At 49.2% G+C, this 16,461-nt stretch overlaps 1 protein-coding gene across 1 annotated transcript in view; it reads left to right on the top strand.

Annotated features, from left to right (window-relative positions):
• The window catches only part of ING3 (inhibitor of growth family member 3), a 67,872-nt gene that overhangs the window by 17,440 nt on the left and 33,971 nt on the right, over positions 1-16,461 (top strand). The window contains exons 6-7 of the mRNA XM_029617105.1: positions 15,599-15,670; positions 15,771-15,890. Coding sequence (XP_029472965.1) covers positions 15,599-15,670; positions 15,771-15,890 — 192 coding nt within the window. The remainder of the gene's footprint in view (positions 1-15,598; positions 15,671-15,770; positions 15,891-16,461) is intronic.

Below are 16,461 nucleotides of genomic sequence, written 5' to 3'. Positions count from 1 at the left end.
AGCTCCATTTTAGTGATGTGTGCCTGTCGCAAAACATCCCTCCTTCCTCCCTTTCTCTCCAGTCTCTCACTCTTTTTGCTCCACAGTCCATCCCAACCAGTCCCCCTCTCATTCCATCAGTCCAGTCCACCAGTCGCTCTGTCTCCCTCCACCAGTGCATCCTTACTAGTTATCTCTCTCTCCACCAGTCCATCCCTGCAAGTCTCTTTCCTTGCCAGTCTCTCTCTCCTTTCAGCAGTCCATTTCAACCAGTTTCTCTCTCCTCCTTCTCTCTACTAGTACCTTTCCTCCAGTCTCGCGCTCTTTCTCCTCCAGTCTCGCGCTCTCCCTTCTCCATCCTGATCAGTCTCTTTCTCTGCTTCCACCGGTTCATTCCCCTTGGTCCAGATGCAGACAGATCCAGCTGTGTGACTGCCTGTAATTACACTACAAGTTATTTAATGAGTACATTCTATCTTTTATATAAGTAAGCATTATTTAATAAGTTTTATATATTATGAATAAGTGTGGAGTGCATGTAATTATTTCTTTATTACATTAATAGCTTTTCTATATATGGAATATTACTACAGATAAAAATAAAAGAGAAGCATGTGGGGGTCTGCAAAAATTTGAGGTTGAAAAGGGATCCACACTCCCAAAAAGGTTGGGAACTTGTGACTAGAATGTTGTATAGCTATTGTACAACAGTTACATGCCAGTTACAAATAGTGCAGTACCATGAGCAGTCATAAGATGGCAACATTGTGCATAGAGATAGCTGCAGATGTAATACTGCCGCTTAGAATAAGAAATGTACTGTGTCAGAGCAATGGTCCATTGAACCCAGCATTCTTTTTCTGATTAGAAGTACTCAGCAGATCCTAATGGGGAAATCCATTTTCTGTTGGTCACTCCCAGTCCCTAGCAGTTGATTTGCCTTTCCCAAACCTAACTGGTCAATAGTTTTTTTATGGATCTGGGCCCATTATTCTTTTTTTTTTTTTTTTTTTTTAAACCTGGTTCCCTATATGTACCAGGATCAGTCCAGACAGTGGGTTATGTCCCCCATCCAGCAGATGGAGTCAGAACAAAGCTTCGGAGGATGCTGCCTCATAAGCCAGTGCACCCTCAGTGAAATCTCAGTATCTTTCTGACTCCAGCAGATAGGAGTAGGAGAGCCTTGGCTTCCCCTGGGATTGAAGAAATGTATTCTTTCTCCCTTTCTGTTCTGTTTTCTTCTGTTGATGGATCAAGTTTATTTAAAAAAAAAAAAAAAGATTAGTATCACAGAGAGCAGGCACTTCCTTTCTCTGAAACTTCTGTTTCTTTGGGGCTAGCCGGGGGTGACAACTGAAGGCTTCAGCCCCTCCCCCCCCCCTTCCCCGCCGCGATCTGACCCATGGCTCCGAGACGCGCATTCCTCAGGGCTGCCAGCTGCAGAGAGCACGTTGCTCAGCATAGGGTCGGAGTTACAGCGGATGCGTTTACCCGCAGCACAGATTTCCTCGCAGCACCCCCTCCCTCCCCCCTGGCTCTCATGCCGAGAGCGCACCGTTGTTCTGCATGGGGGGAGCCGGGTTGCGGCTCTCCCGCGAGGGGGTGTGTACGAGGTGCCTCCCAGCCGATGGGATGGCCTCCATCGCGCGATCAAGCGCGCCTGCATGTTTCTGGGTCAGCCCCGATCCCGTCTATGGTGGGAACGGTGGCCATTTTGAATACGGAGCCAGCAATGCCATTGCCTGAGGGGGAAGAGTTAGATGAATTTTCTCACAGACAGCCACCGATCCTAACTCCGGTTCAACCTTTGGGCCCCGGTTTTCAGCCTGGGGCTCCCCCTGCATTGCTCCCCACCCCCTTCTTGGGCCCTTCTCCTTTTACCACCGAATTTGTGGTCCTCATGCACAATGCTTATATGGCACAAATGGGCCAGATCCCAGACCCTGCGATAGGACCACCACCCTTCAAGGTCCCCAAGGCGGCGGATACCCCTGGGGATGGGACGTCAGGGGTATCACAAGGGGCCTCCTGGGTGTGGCTCGCACTGCCCCCGGTAGAGGGAGTTTTCTCAGCTCCGGATCCCGGTCCCGTCGATCCACTGCTTGGGCTGGATGACCCGCTGTTTGCAGCTCAGCTGGAAGGCGACGACCTTAGTGTACTGCGGATTTTCCAGCAGGAAGAACTGGATGCTCTCATTCTGCACATTCTACAAGAGTTAGACATTGAGGCTCCCCAGGATCCACCGGGACCCTCCACCTCGGGAAAGAAGGGGGACCCAGTATTAGCGGGCCTTCGTCCCCTGGCAAGAGCCTTCCCTACCCATCTTACCTTCATGCAACTGTTAGCTAGGGAATGGGATGCGCCCGATTCATCACTGAAAGTCAGCAGGGCGATAGAGAAGCTCTACCCTCTTCCCGAGGACTTCTTGGATCTTCTCAAGGTCCAGAAGGTAGACTCTGCAGTATCGACGATCACAAAACGTACGACTATTCCGGTCACGGGAGGCACGGCCCTGCGGGATCTTCAGGACCGGAAGCTGGAGGTATATCTCAAAAGGGTGTTTGAGGTTTCCGCCCTTGGGGTCCGAGCAGCCATCTGTAGTTCCCTTGCGCAACGTGCGGGTCTTCGCTGGGTACAGCAACTTTTGACCTCTCAGGCTTTACCACCGGAGGAAGCCACTCAGGCAGACCGCCTGGAGGCGGTCATCGCCTATGGAGCGGATGCACTGTATGACCTATTGCGAGTACTAGCTAGATCGATGGTGTTGGTGGTTTCGGCACAACGCCTCCTGTGGCTACGCAACTGGTCAGCGGATTCGTCATCCAAGGCACGGCTAGGATCTCTTCCGTTTAAAGGGAAGTTCTTCGGGGAGGATTTGGATCAGATCATCAAGCTTCTCGGTGAGAATGCGGTGCACCATCTACCTGAGGACCGACCCAGATCTTCCAGGTCTTTTAATCCTTCCAGAAGCCAGTTTCGGATGCAGCGCCGCCTCTGCACCACCAGACAGACGAAACCCAGGACGCCTTCCTCCAGGTCTCAATCGTGGACTCGGTCCTTTTGGGGCCGCAGACCAACCAGGGCGGGGTGGCCCAAGGGGCTCCCACCAAGTCCTCTCAATGATGCCAGAATGATCCACTCCTCGACCCCCCCCCCCCCCCCCCAGGATCGGGGGGGGGGGGGCGCATCTCGCTCTTCTAAGAGGAGTGTGTCCACATCACCTCGGATCAGTGGATTTTAGACATCCTAAGTTGAGGTTACGCATTGGAATTTGTAAGACCCCCCCGAGAGACAGGTTCCTCTTTTCTCCCTGCGGAACATCACACAAGCAGCTTGCGGTTCGCCAGACTCTCGACAGGCTCCTAGCCCTCGGGGCTATCATTCCAGTACCCCCTGAGGAGATGGGTTCGGGACACTATTCAATCTATTTTGTGGTTCCCAAAAAGGAGGGTTCCTTCCGACCAATACTGGATCTCAAGATGGTCAACAAGTCTCTCAAGGTCCTCCACTTTCGGATGGAGACCCTAAGGTCCGTGATAGCAGCAGTCCACAGGGGGGAATTTCTTGCCTCGCTGGGCCTGATGGAGGCTTACCTTCACATTCCCATCCTCAAAGCACATCAGCGTTTCCTCCGCTTCAAGATCCTGGGTCAGCATTTTCAATTCCAAGCCCTCCCGTTCAGTCTCGCGACCGCACCCTGAACATTTTTTAAGGTAATGGTAGTGGTGGCGGCGGCAGCCTTCAGACGAGAAGGGATTTTGGTTCACCCATATCTCGAAGATTGGCTCATCAGTGCCAAGACACTGACACAGGGGCATGCAGCAATCACTCGAGTGGTGCAACTTCTATAATCACTCTGTTGGGTCATCAACTTCTCCAAGAGCAGTCTTCTTCCGTCTCAGTCCTTGGATTTTCTGGGGGCATGCTTCGACACGGCCAAAGGCGAGGTCTCCCTGCGTCCGGATCAGGCGCAATCACTTCGGGAGCAGGTGCATCGCTTCTCTACACTCCCCCCGCCCACAGCTTGGGATTACCTGCAGCTGCTGGGATCCATGGCATCCACTATTGATCTCATAACTTGGGCCTTTGCACACCTGCGCCCCTTACAAAGGGCACTACTCTCTCGTTGGAAACCGGTGTCACAGGACTACCAGCTCGTCCTCCCATTCCCCCAGTTCGCCAGGGTCAGCTTCCTATGGTGGCTAGACCCGCTGCATCTGGCACAGGGCATGGCTCTCGAAGTGTCAGACTGAGTGGTGGTCACCACGGATGCAAGCCTGACCGGCTGGGGGGCAGTCTGCCAGACGAGATCTGCACAGGGTCTGTGAACAAAGTCTCTCAAGCCGCATGGCCCATCAATCGCCTGGAAACGAGGGCAGTACGTCTGGCACTGGAACAATTTCTTCCTCTCGTTCAGCATCGGGTGGTCAGGATCCTGTCAGACAACGCGACCACAGTAGCGTATATCAACCGCCAGGGGGGCACAAGGAGTCGACACATCTCCCTGGAGACGGACCTTCTGATGTCTTGGGCGGAGATCCATCTCTCTCACCTTGCAGCCTCCCACATTGCGGGCGTGGACAATATCCAGGCGGACTTTCTGAGTCGACAATGTTTGGATCCCGGGGAGTGGGAACTCTCCAGAGAGGCGATGAGGCTACTCATACATCGCTGGGGGACCCCTCACCTTGATCTTATGGCCACCTTTCGCAATACCAAAGCACCGCGATTCTTCAGTCGCAGAAGGGACCACGGCGCAGAAGGCGTGGATGTGCTGATCCTCCCTTGGCCTCGTCATCTCCTTCTCTACGTGTTCCCACCATGGCCACTATTGGGCAAGGTTCTCCGAAGAATAGAGATACACTAGGGACCAGTGGTTCTGGTGGCGCCGGAATGGCCACGCCAGCCTTGGTTTACGGACCTGATCAACCTGGCGGTGGACTGACCGCTACGCCTGGAACATTTGCCACGTCTACTGGATCAAGGTCCAGTATTTTTTGACCAGGCAGAACGCTTCTGTCTTGCGGCATGGCTTTTGAAAGGAGGCGGCTCTGATACCGGGGGTATCTGGAAGCTGTAGTCACGGCACTCCTAAAGGCTAGGAAGACATCAACCTCCATCGCTAATGTGCGAGTCTGGAAAGTCTTCGGCTCCTGGTGCATCTCTCATTCCACACGTCCGAGGTCTGCTTCCGTGCCTCAGATCCTTGAGTTTCTTCAGGATGGTTTGGACAAAGGACTCGCTTACAACTCCTTGCGTGTCCAAGTTGCGGCCCTGGGGTCCTTGGTTCATTTGCAGGAACACCTGCCTCTGTCCTCTCACCCTGACATAGTTCGTTTTCTTCGAGGAGTAAAGCACTTGAGGCCTCCGATCCAGACTTCCTGTCCCTCCTGGAGCCTCAATTTAGTCCTCCGCACCCTGGCCAGACCTCCCTTCGAACCCCTGCGTTCCTTCACCCTCAAGGACCTCACACTCAAAAAGGTCTTTTTGGTGGCCATCTGTTCTGCCTGTCGGGTCTCCGAACTACAAGCATTATCATGCAGGGAACCCTACCTCTGTTTCACTGACTCCGGTGTGTCCTTGCGCAGAGTGCCTTCATTTCTGCCCAAGGTGGTTTCGGCTTTTCACTTGAATCAGACGGTAGAATTACCCTTCCTTTTTGCGGATGACTTACGGGATCTTCGAAGACTTGATGTTAAGCGCATATTGATTCGATACCTCGAGGTCACCAATGACTTTTGTCTTTCAGATCATCTCTTTGTCATCTGGTTGGGACCAAAGAAAGGTTCCAAGGCAACAAAGACAACCATCGCTCGTTGGCTCAAGGAGGCGATTGTAGCGGCATATATAGGGGCGGGTAGACAGCCCCCTCTGAGGGTCAAAGCCCATTCTCTTCGTTCTCAGGCGGCGTCCTGGGTGGAAAGCCAGTCTGTCTCCGCCCAGGAGATCTGTTGGGCAGTGACTTGGAAGTCTCTGCATACATTCGCAAGGCACTACCGCTTACAGCTCCAGTCGCCAACCTCTGGCTACTTTGGCAACAGGGTCATTCGAGCAGGGCTTTTCGGGGTCCACCCTCTGTAGGGAAGCTTTGGTACATCCCACCATGTGGACTGATCCTGGTACGTACAGGGAAAAGAAAATTATTCCTTACCTGCTAATTTTCGTTCCTGTAGTACCATGGATCAATTCAGACGCCCTCCCTCAGAAATTTGGAGTTTGGGGTTTACTGCTCGACTTCCCTCCTAACTTAGCTAATCTGTTTCATCTATTCAGCTGTTAACCTCTGTGTTAAGGGGCTGTGTTTAAGAATTCTTTTTGCAAGTTTCATTTTTTGACACCAGTTTTGCGTGTCTGTTCCAGGTAGATTTTTAGTCATAATCAGTGGGTGTGTATAGCTTGATCCATCATTATTTCTCTATACTGAGACTTCACTGAGGGTGCACTGGCTTATGAGGCAGCACCCTCCGAAGCTTTGTTCTGACTCCATCTGCTGGACGGGGGACATAACCCACCATCTGGACTGATCCAAGGTACAACAGGCATGAAAATTAGCAGGTAAGGAATAATTTTCTTTTATATGAGTGGTTTTGACCATGCTCTAGAACAACAAATTCCACAACTTAATTGTGAGGCCAAAACATACTTTCTTAAATTTTCTTTAAATCTGCTACCATTTTCATGGAGTGCCCCTTGTACTAGTATTCATGATTTTATAACTCTCATATTCCCTCTTAAGAGTTTTTTCCAGAGCTAGACAGCTCTAACCTGTTCAACCTTCCTTCACAAGGGAGCCATTCCTGTGTGTGTGTGACATTTACCTGTGTGTTGTATATAACCAAGGGTGCCACCTGCAGTCCTTCAGTATTTCTCTGTCTCCAGCAGATGATAGATGTGCAAAACCTGCAGTCTGGATTTAGTTTAAAAAAGGAATAAAAGAAGAGTTCCTGATTCCTCCCAGGAGATTGGCAGGCCCTGGTGGAGCTAACCCTCCTGGTCTTCAGGTGGATGAGCAGGGGGTTGGGGACCCTTAGTTTGCTTGGTCCCTAGTTGCTAGGGAGTTAAAAGCTGGTGGTTTAAGCTGTCTCTTCCCCCGGAGGATCAAGGGAGTCTGCTGCCAGTTTTCAGCACAGGAAAGTGTGCCTTTTGTCTCTTTGTAGCTTTGCTAGCTGATTTGTTTAAAGTTTAAAAGAAAAAGAAACGTTTGGAGAGTGAGAGGTTCTCCTTTTCCGCAGCAGTGGGCAACTTGCACCAAAAAGGGCTCACTGTGTAACAGTCTCAGCCCCGTGCTCTATTTTCCTCTGTCGTCAGTCTCCCGCAAGCAGACGCTTTGTGAGCATGCCACGTGGCACAAAATGTGCATGCTGTGGTGATTCGCGCCTGAGGCTCACATGAAATGGCTGTTGCTCCTGCTGTCTCCTGGAGGGAGAGGACAGTTCGGGTTTGTCCGACTGGCAGCATGAGTCAGGAGGACTTATGCAGGCGCCACGGGAAGCCCCGGACCCGTTTCCTGTCGGCTTGGTGATAGCGGCCATCTTGTTCACATTTGTAGGCCAGCAGGCTGCTGCTATGGAAACCGTGGAGGGGGAGGCAGATTTCCTTCACTTCCCCAGCCGATTTAAACCCTGTGCAGACCCAGGGGGGGCCACATGGGCGGCAGAAGACCTCCAGGGGAGCAACTCAGATAGTTCTGCCTCTTTTTCAATGGATTTTGTGCTTTTGATGCACAAAGCATATCGGACCCGGAGATCCACAGGTGGAGTAGGTCCAAGCATGAGGCTGCTTCTGTGCCTCTGCCCAGTAAGAGATCCAGAACCGCAGGTAGGCCAGGGGCTACTAGAGTTTGGCTGGCCCTTGGGGAGCCCACACTGTGTGCTGCAAGGGACGATTTGTCAGAGGATTCAGATCTTGGTGTTCTGGCTGGTTCTGGGCCATCTCAGAGGGTTTCTTCCCTCTGAGATGGCCCAGAGCGAAGGCGGGGGGGGGGCGGCAGGATTATGAAGAGGGACAGGGGGAAGACCCGCGGGCGGATGGTGATGATCCAAAGATGGTGCGTCTGTTCCTTCCTGTTTTGGAGGAGCTAGGAATAAAGCTTCCAGAGGAGGTGTCCGATCAGGAGGGATGTAGACCTGGTTATGACTGGCTTACAAGGCCCAGCGAAGGCTTTTCCATTTCATAAGTCCGTCAAACAGTGTCAGGGAGTGGGATACTCCAGAGACCTGCCTGAAGGTAGGCTGGGTAATGGATAAGTTATATCCTCTGTCTGAGGAGACCCTGGAACTCTTGCGGGTTCCGAAGTGGATGCCGTCATGTCTGCTGTCACCAAGAAGACGACTATTCCGGTAGCCTGTGCAGCTACTTTGAAGGATCTTTAGGACAGGAAACTTGAGGTCCGCTGAAGAAGATTTTTGAGGTATCAACGTTCAGCATTCGGGCTGCAGTGTGCAGCAGCTTCATGCTTTGAGCAGGGTTGTGTTAGGTACAACAGCTGCAGTCCAACAGGTCCATGTCCTCTCTGGAGGCAAAATAGGCTGAGCGGATGGAAGCTGTGGTAGCCTATGGAGCAGGTGCACTATATGACATTATCAGGATGTCCTCTAGGACCATGATGTCGGCAGTCTCAGCAAAGGGGCTGCTATGGTTGAGGAACTGGTCGGCTGATGTCTCATCCAAGTCTCAGTTGGGACAGCTACCTTTCAAGGGGAAGCTGTTTTTTGGAAACGTTTTGGACGTAGCATCTCAGGAACAAGAAGGTTCACAAGTTACCTGAGGATAAGCCTAGAGGGGTTAGGAATTCCTCTTTGAGGCATGTTCTCTTCTGAGGGAACAGGCGTTTTCATCAGGGAAGGTCCTCGGCGGGTGCTCAGAAACAGGCCTCAGGGAGGCAGCAGTCTTAGAACCAGTCTTTTCGAAGGCGAAAGACTAACAGGGATGGCTCCAGCCAGGGTGCCTCGAGCCAAGTCAGTACAAAGATGCGAAGCTGGTGCACTCCTCCGACCCGCTTATAAGGGGTCGTTTGGCCCGGTTTAATGAGGACTGGACCGCAATCACTATGGACCAATGGGTCTTAAGCATGATAAAACAAGATCGCGCTTTTAGACTTTGCTCGTCCGCTTCAAGATCTGTTCATAGTATTCCCTTGCGCTTCCATAGAAAAGAGACTGATCATTCAGCAGACTCTGGACCGGCTATGGAGCCTGGGAGCCATTGTCCTGGTGCCTGTGGAGGAGCACAGGAAGGGACATTACTCCATTTACTTTGTGGTTCCAAAGAAAGCTGGGGCTTTTCATCTCATTCTGGATTTAAAGAAGGTGAACGTGGCCCTCAAGGTCCCCCGTTTTTGCATGGGAACGCTCCGCTCTGTCATTGCAGCAGTGCACAAGGGGGAGTTCTTAACGTCCCTGGATCTGACTGAGGCCTACTTTACCTTGGCATGCTGAGCATATCCAGCATACCATGCGTCCATGTGGGGTCCCTCTTCAGTCTGTTTTCTTTTTCCATGGAGCTCTTGCATCACGATTTAAGTGAGCTCTTAGCTTTCTTCTTTAAAACTTGTGGGAAAACTCCACCCCCCCCCTTGGGTTTTTGTGTTCCATTGACACTAGGTCCTTCCCATAGCCACCTCAACTAGGTTTCTCGGTGTTTCGGTTAAGTTTTCTTTCACATCGACCTGCCTCAGTGCCTGCCAGTCATCGTAGCCCACCACCATCGTTGTTTGTGTGTCCCTCTTTTTTTCACTTCTGTCATTGTCACAACCGGTTTTCGTTGATGCCCTCCAGTACCAGAGGGCCATGTCTGTCAAGGATCCCCATGATATGTGTTCTCTGCCTGGGGATATTGCATGACGTTTAGGGTTGCTGCAAGTGCGTCCAAATGACCAGAAAGGGACATCGTGCCCAACTTAACAAGATGAAGCAACTTTTAGGGTTGGAAATCTGAGCCATTGACTTCGGCAATGGTGGCGTCAGCATTGATTGTCCTTGGAGCCACACTGATGGACACATTGACATCAGCGGTTCTGTGGATGCCGCCTGTGGCTAGGAGCGCCGGAGACTGGCCATACTCTGTCTCCTCCAAGTCAATGAGGTCTGTATTCTCATCCTCAGCACCAGGGAAGGACCAGGCCGAGCACCAAGGGAAGCTGAGAAAGCATAGACACCGGTTGCCTTCAATGCATGATGCTGGGCACAGGGATGCGCCGGCTCATGCCATGATACCTCCGAAGCAACCCACGGTGAGGAGCGCCCATCCTCTATCGATGCCGGGAGTCTGTGACAGTCTCCACCGGTCTGGGTGCCAGTCACCGATCTGAGGAAGATCTGACCCACCCCTCCTTCCTCCCAGTCAATGTTGGCTTCAACAATTTTTTTTGAGGAGGAGATGGAGCGGCACTTCCAGCTGGCGGTAGAGCAGGCAGTGCAGGGCAGCTGTCTTATGGCACCGACAACACCGATGCTGGTCCTATCTGCTTTGGAACCATTGCTGGAATGGCTCAATGTGCTCATATCTGTATTACTGATCCAGCTGGTGCTAGTACCTGAGAGGCCATCAGTGTCCAGCAGGGCCCCAATGCTTCCCGTGACTGATACAGTAATTGTTGCCGGTTCCTAAACATCAAAATCACAGAACATATAGAAAGACATGGTTTAATGGAACAAAGTCAGCATGGCTTTACCCAAGGCAAGTCTTGCCTCACAAATCTGCTTCACTTTTTTGAAGGAGTTAATAAACATGTGGATAAAGGTGAACCTGTAGATGTAGTGTACTTGGATTTTCAGAAGGCATTTGACAAAGTTCCTCATGAGAGGCTTCTAAGAAAAATAAAAAGTCATGGGATAGGTGGCGATGTCCTTTCGTGGATTACAAACTGGCTAAAAGACAGGAAACAGAGAGTAGGATTAAATGGACAATTTTCTCATTGGAAGGGAGTGGACAGTGGAGTGCCTCAGGAATCTGTATTGGGACCCTTACTTTTCAATATATTTATAAATGATCTGGAAAGAAATACGACAAGTGAGGTAATCAAATTTGCAGATGATACAAAATTGTTCAGAATAGTTAAATCACAAGCAGATTGTGATAAATTGTGAGGCTGGAAAATTGGGCATCAAAATGGAAGATGAAATTTAATGTGGACAAGTGACAGGTGATGCATATAGGGAAAATTAACCCATGCTATAATTACACAATGTTAGGTTCCATATTAGGTGCTACTACCCAAGAAAGAGATCTAGGCGTCATAGTGGATAACACATTGAAATCGTCGGTTCAGTGTGCTGCGGCAGTCAAAAAAGCAAACAATGTTGGGAATTATTAGAAAGGGAATGGTGAATAAAACGGAAAATGTCATAATGCCTCTGTATCGCTCCATGGTGAGACCGCACCTTGAATACTGTGTACAATTCTGGTCACCGCATCTCAAAAAAGATATAGTTGCGATGGAGAAGGTACAGAGAAGGGTGACCAAAATGATAAAGGCAATGGAACAGCTCCCCTATGAGGAAAGACTAAAGACGTTAGGACTTTTCAGCTTGGAGAAGAGACGGCTGAGGGGGGGATATGATAGAGGTGTTTAAAATCATGAGAGGTCTAGAATGGGTAGATGTGAATCGTTTTTTTACTCTTTCGAATAATAGAAAGACTAGGGGGCACTCCATGAAGTTAGCATGTGGCACATTTAAAACTAATCGGAGAAAGTTCTTTTTCACTCAACGCACAATTAAACTCTGGAATTTCTTGCCAGAAGATGTGGTTAGTGCAGTTAGTATAGCTGTGTTTAAAAAAGGATTGGATAAGTTCTTGGAGGAGAAGTCCATTACCTGCTATTAATTAAGTTGACTTAGATAATAACCACCACTATTACTAGCAATGGTAACATGGAATAGACTTAGTTTTTGGGTACTTTCCAGGTTCTTATGGCCTGGATTGGCCACTGTTGGAAACAGGATGCTGAGCTTGATGGATCCTTGGTATGACTCAGTATGACATATTCTTATGTTCTTCTCCGAGGATGCTCTGCCTAGGCCGGCAAAGGCAATGCAGCCTGCTGCCCCCATCCAGCTTTGCTGGGGTCTGCACCAGGTTTGCCTCTGGGAGAAGGCAGAGTACCCAGGTACCATCCCCTGTTGATTACAGTGAGGATGAGGGTCCCTATGATCCCTGGAGGGATGATACTGCGAAGTCCTCCTCTGAGGGCTCGAAGGGTCTCCCCTCAGAATCGTCTCCTCCAGAAGAGCGAAGGAGGTCCCTGCCAGAGGACTTATTCTTTGCAGGTTTTGTGTGGGAATGGTGGAAGCCATTCCGTTTCAATTACTGATGGAGGAAGATGCCAGGTACAAGATGCTGGAGATCATCCAATTTGTGGAGCTGCCTAAGGAAATCATGGTAGTCCCAGTGCATGTTATCCTTAAGGAGGTGCTGTTGAGGATATGGGAACACCCCCTCACAGTACCTCCTGTTAACAGGAAGGCTGACAGGGTCTGCTTCATCTAGAAGGCTACTGGATTTGATAAGCTTAAGCTGCCCCACCAATCGGTCGTCGAATCCCCCCTCAAGAGGGTCAAGCACGCTGAAGATGGTTTCTCTGGGCACCTTGATCACTATTACAAAGCGGGGACTGGCTATGTTCTCTCGATCTAAAGGGCATGTAAACCCATGTCAAGATCTTCCCAAGTCACAGGAAGTATTTACAGTTTGTGGTAGGAATACAGAGTGTTGCCATTTGGGCTAGCATCAGCACCACGTGTCTTCATAAAATGCCTGGTCATGGTGGGAAGTGCACCTCCGCAGGCTTGAGAGTGCATGGTTTCCCCTATCTGGATGATTGGCTGGTCAGGAGCACTTCTCAAGCAGGGGCCATTCGGTCCATGAGCTTGACCATTCGCGTGTTGGAGCCACAAGGGTTCATCATTAACTACCTGAAGTTCCATCTCAGTCCGTCACCTCAATTGGACTTTGTAGGAGCCCTGCTAGACATGGTTCAGGCAAAAGCCTTCCTGCCTTGTTCATGGGTCACCACCCTGGTGTCCATAGCAGCAGAGATCTAGGGAGCCAGCAGATGTCAGCGTGGCACATGTTGAGGTTGTTGGGCCACATGGCTGCAACTGTCCATGTCACTACCTTGGCACGTTTACTCATGCACAGAGACCAATGGACCCTGATGTCTCATGGCGCCAGGCCACTCAGTGGCCAGGCTTGCATCAGTGTCATCCTGTCTCTACGGGACTTTTTGTCCTGGTGGCGGGTACTCCAATCTGGAATGGGAGATCTTTTTCTGAGATCGTCCTATGCAAATTTTCCTAACCACGGATGCATCCACCCTGGGCTGGGGAACTCATGTAGAAGGGCTCCGCACCTAGGGCCTCTAGTCTGATTAGGAAAGCTGTTGCCAACTTCCTGGAGCTCCGGGCAATCAGGTACGCACTATGGGTTTTTAGAGATTGGCTGCCTTATCCAAACAGACAACCAGATAGCAATGTGGTATATGAACAAGCAGGGAGGTATGGGATCTTACCTCCTGTCTGGAAGCGGTCTAGATTTGGTCATGGGCCCTGTCCCACTGTATGGTGCTCTGGTCAACATATCTGATAGGTACAGAGAACATGGTGTCTGAGAGACTGAGTCATGCCTTCAGACCCCACAAAGTGGTCCCTGAACCAGGAAGTAGCCTGGGGGGGGAGCCCAGACGTAGATCTGTTCACTTCCCCCTGGAACAAGAAGGTAACTTGGTTCTGCTCCCTGTACAAGACAGACTGCAAACCAGCTTTGGATGCCCTTGTCCATCATTGGGGCAAGGGTCTTCTATACACGTATCCTCAGATTCCCTTGCTGGTGAAGACTCTCTTGAAGCTTCGCAAGGACAAAGGGACTATGATTCTCATAGCCCCTCGTTGGCCAAGACAGGGAGTTGTCCATCCAGAAACTGATCAGTCTGGGGACTTCCCCAGATCTGATCACACAAGATCAGGGAAGGCTATGGCATCCCAACTTTCAGGCCCTGTTGTTCACAGCCTGGATGTTGAGAGATTAATCCTGCAGCTACTTGATCTTTCTGAGGATGTGTCTTGGGTCCTGGTGACTTCTAGAAAGCCTTCAACAAGAAAGTTCTATGGATTGAAACGGAGGAGGTTTCTGCTGTGTCTTGGGACTTCAACGTGGTACTGGCTCAGCTAATGAAAGCTCCTTTTGAGCCATTGCGCACCTGTGACCTGAAGTACCAGACCTGGAAGGTCATATTTTTGGTGACGGTCACTTCAGCACGCAGGGTCAGCAAACTCCAGGCCTTAGTGACATATCCACCTTATACTAGGTTTTATCATGGCAGGGTGTGCGCAAGACCACCCTAAGTTCCTACCGAAGGTGGTGACAGACTTCCATCTTAACTAGTCTATCATCCTGCCAACTTGCTTTGCCAGGCCCCATTTGTACCAAGGTGAACAAGCATTGCATAGTTTGGACTGCAAGCGAGCCTTAGCCTTCTGTTTGGAGCGGACAGAAGCCCATAGACAGTCCATCCAACTTTTTATTTCTTTTGATAGCAATAGGTTGGGAGTTGCCACTGCCAGATAGGCTAGCATCTCCTTCTGTTATTGCCCAGGAGGGACTGCATCTTGAGGATCATGTCAAGGCTCATTCTGTCAGAGCAATGGCAATGTTGGTGGCCCTCTTGTGAGCAGTTAGCATGGAGGAGATCTGCAAGGCTGCAACATGGAGTTCTTTCCACACATTCACATCTCACTATTGTCTGGATAGGGATGGCTGACATGACAGTCTGTCCTTCAGAATCTTTTTGAGGTGTAGAACTCAGTTCTCCCTGCCTAGGGCCCATTGTTTGAGTTCAGGTTGTCTTCCCCTCTTCAGTAGCACTGGTTGGTGTTTGTTGGTGCCCTTTTTTGTTGGGGAGCAAACTGTAGCTTGGGATTCACCCCTGTGTGAGGACTACCATCCTGCTTGTCCTTTGAGAAAGCAGAGTTGCTAACCTGTAACAGGTGTTCTCCGCGGAGTTGGGTTTCTCCCTTTTTTGTTATTTTTAAATCTAATTCTGTATTATAAGACTGAAGAGGGAGCCTGCGTGGACACATGGGATAGGGCATGCTGGGTATGTTCAGTATGCCAAGTCAAAGTTCTGGAAACTTTGACAGAAGTTTTCCGTGCTGGGCTCCATCTGATGTCACCAGGTGTGAGAACTAACATCCTACTATCCTCTGAGAACACCTGGTTACAGGTAATAAACTGTACTTTACTGTATTCTTGCACTGTGTTATTTATACAAGACAGACATGAAAGTTAAGGGCCTATTTATTTTATATACTAAAAGTAATAGTGATGTGCAAAGCCTGAACCTTTTGGTTTGGGCTTTGTTTTCGGCCCGCCGCAGGAAATACGATATTTCCTGCGGTTCCGGCCTTTGAAAACAAATTTTTCCCGAAATTTCAGGAAAATTTCGTTCGGGATTCATTGTCCTCGAAACAGGACGAATTAGGCAATTTTGTTAAAATTGCCTAATTTTGTCCTGAATGAATGCAATCTCCTAAAAAGTAATGTTGGTGCTACATGATCTGTTTCTCTAAATAAATCAGTTTTGTCCTTGCTTAAAAAAGCTTCTAAGTGTTCTTTCTTCTAGGGTCTCTGGAAATGGATACACCCTCACAGCCAGTGAATAACCATCATGCTCACTCCCACACTCCTGTGGAGAGTAAGTATTTAATGGATTTGTATCACTCTGTATTACTTTGTTTTTGGAAGTGTCACAGGATGTTGAAAGGACTTTAAACTTAATTTTTTATTTTTAACAGAAAGGAAACATAATCCATCTTCTCATCATACTACAACAGACTATGTTCCTGAAAAGAAATTCAAATCAGAAGCTCTGTTATCTACTCTCACTTCAGATACCTCTAAAGAAAATACACCTGGTAATCTACTACTGATACCAAATATTTTATGGCATCATATTTAGATAGGCTTCCTCATTAATAGGCTGTTTGTAGCTTTATAATAAAAACATACTCCTTCTAAATTGGAAGTAACCTTTTTCTGCCCTAAAATCTCCAGCCTGGTGTACACTAGGAAAAAACAGTTCCCTCCGAACAAATGGTGTTAGATTTAGTAAATTTATAGACCTTTTCCACTTTGACATATTGATTTAAAAAAATAAGCAAGGCCCTGTATAGAGTAACTGGCACTTGCTAATAAAGGGTTACTACTTTGATGTTATACCCAAAGCTAACATTATGGGTTAATATGCCCTTGTGTTCCATCTGCTGCTGTAGTTTCTTTCTCATAAGCTTACACATTTACTGGAAATCATTTGACACTACCTTTTTTAAATTATAACACATGACACATTTGTGTGCGCATCCTAAAATCTGTTGCTACGCTCATAAAATAAGCTCCATGATTTCCTTTCTACCTACAGCAGTGTTTGCTTCTTCACCCTGTATATTCATATTGTAATATTTACATAGGTTACTATGTCAGCAAATC

This window comes from Rhinatrema bivittatum, chromosome 9 (assembly GCF_901001135.1).
Source record: "Rhinatrema bivittatum chromosome 9, aRhiBiv1.1, whole genome shotgun sequence".
NCBI classification, from domain to species: Eukaryota; Metazoa; Chordata; class Amphibia; order Gymnophiona; family Rhinatrematidae; genus Rhinatrema; species Rhinatrema bivittatum.
Note: the sequence above shows the minus strand (reverse complement) of the source record. Positions and strands in the feature narration are given on the sequence as shown.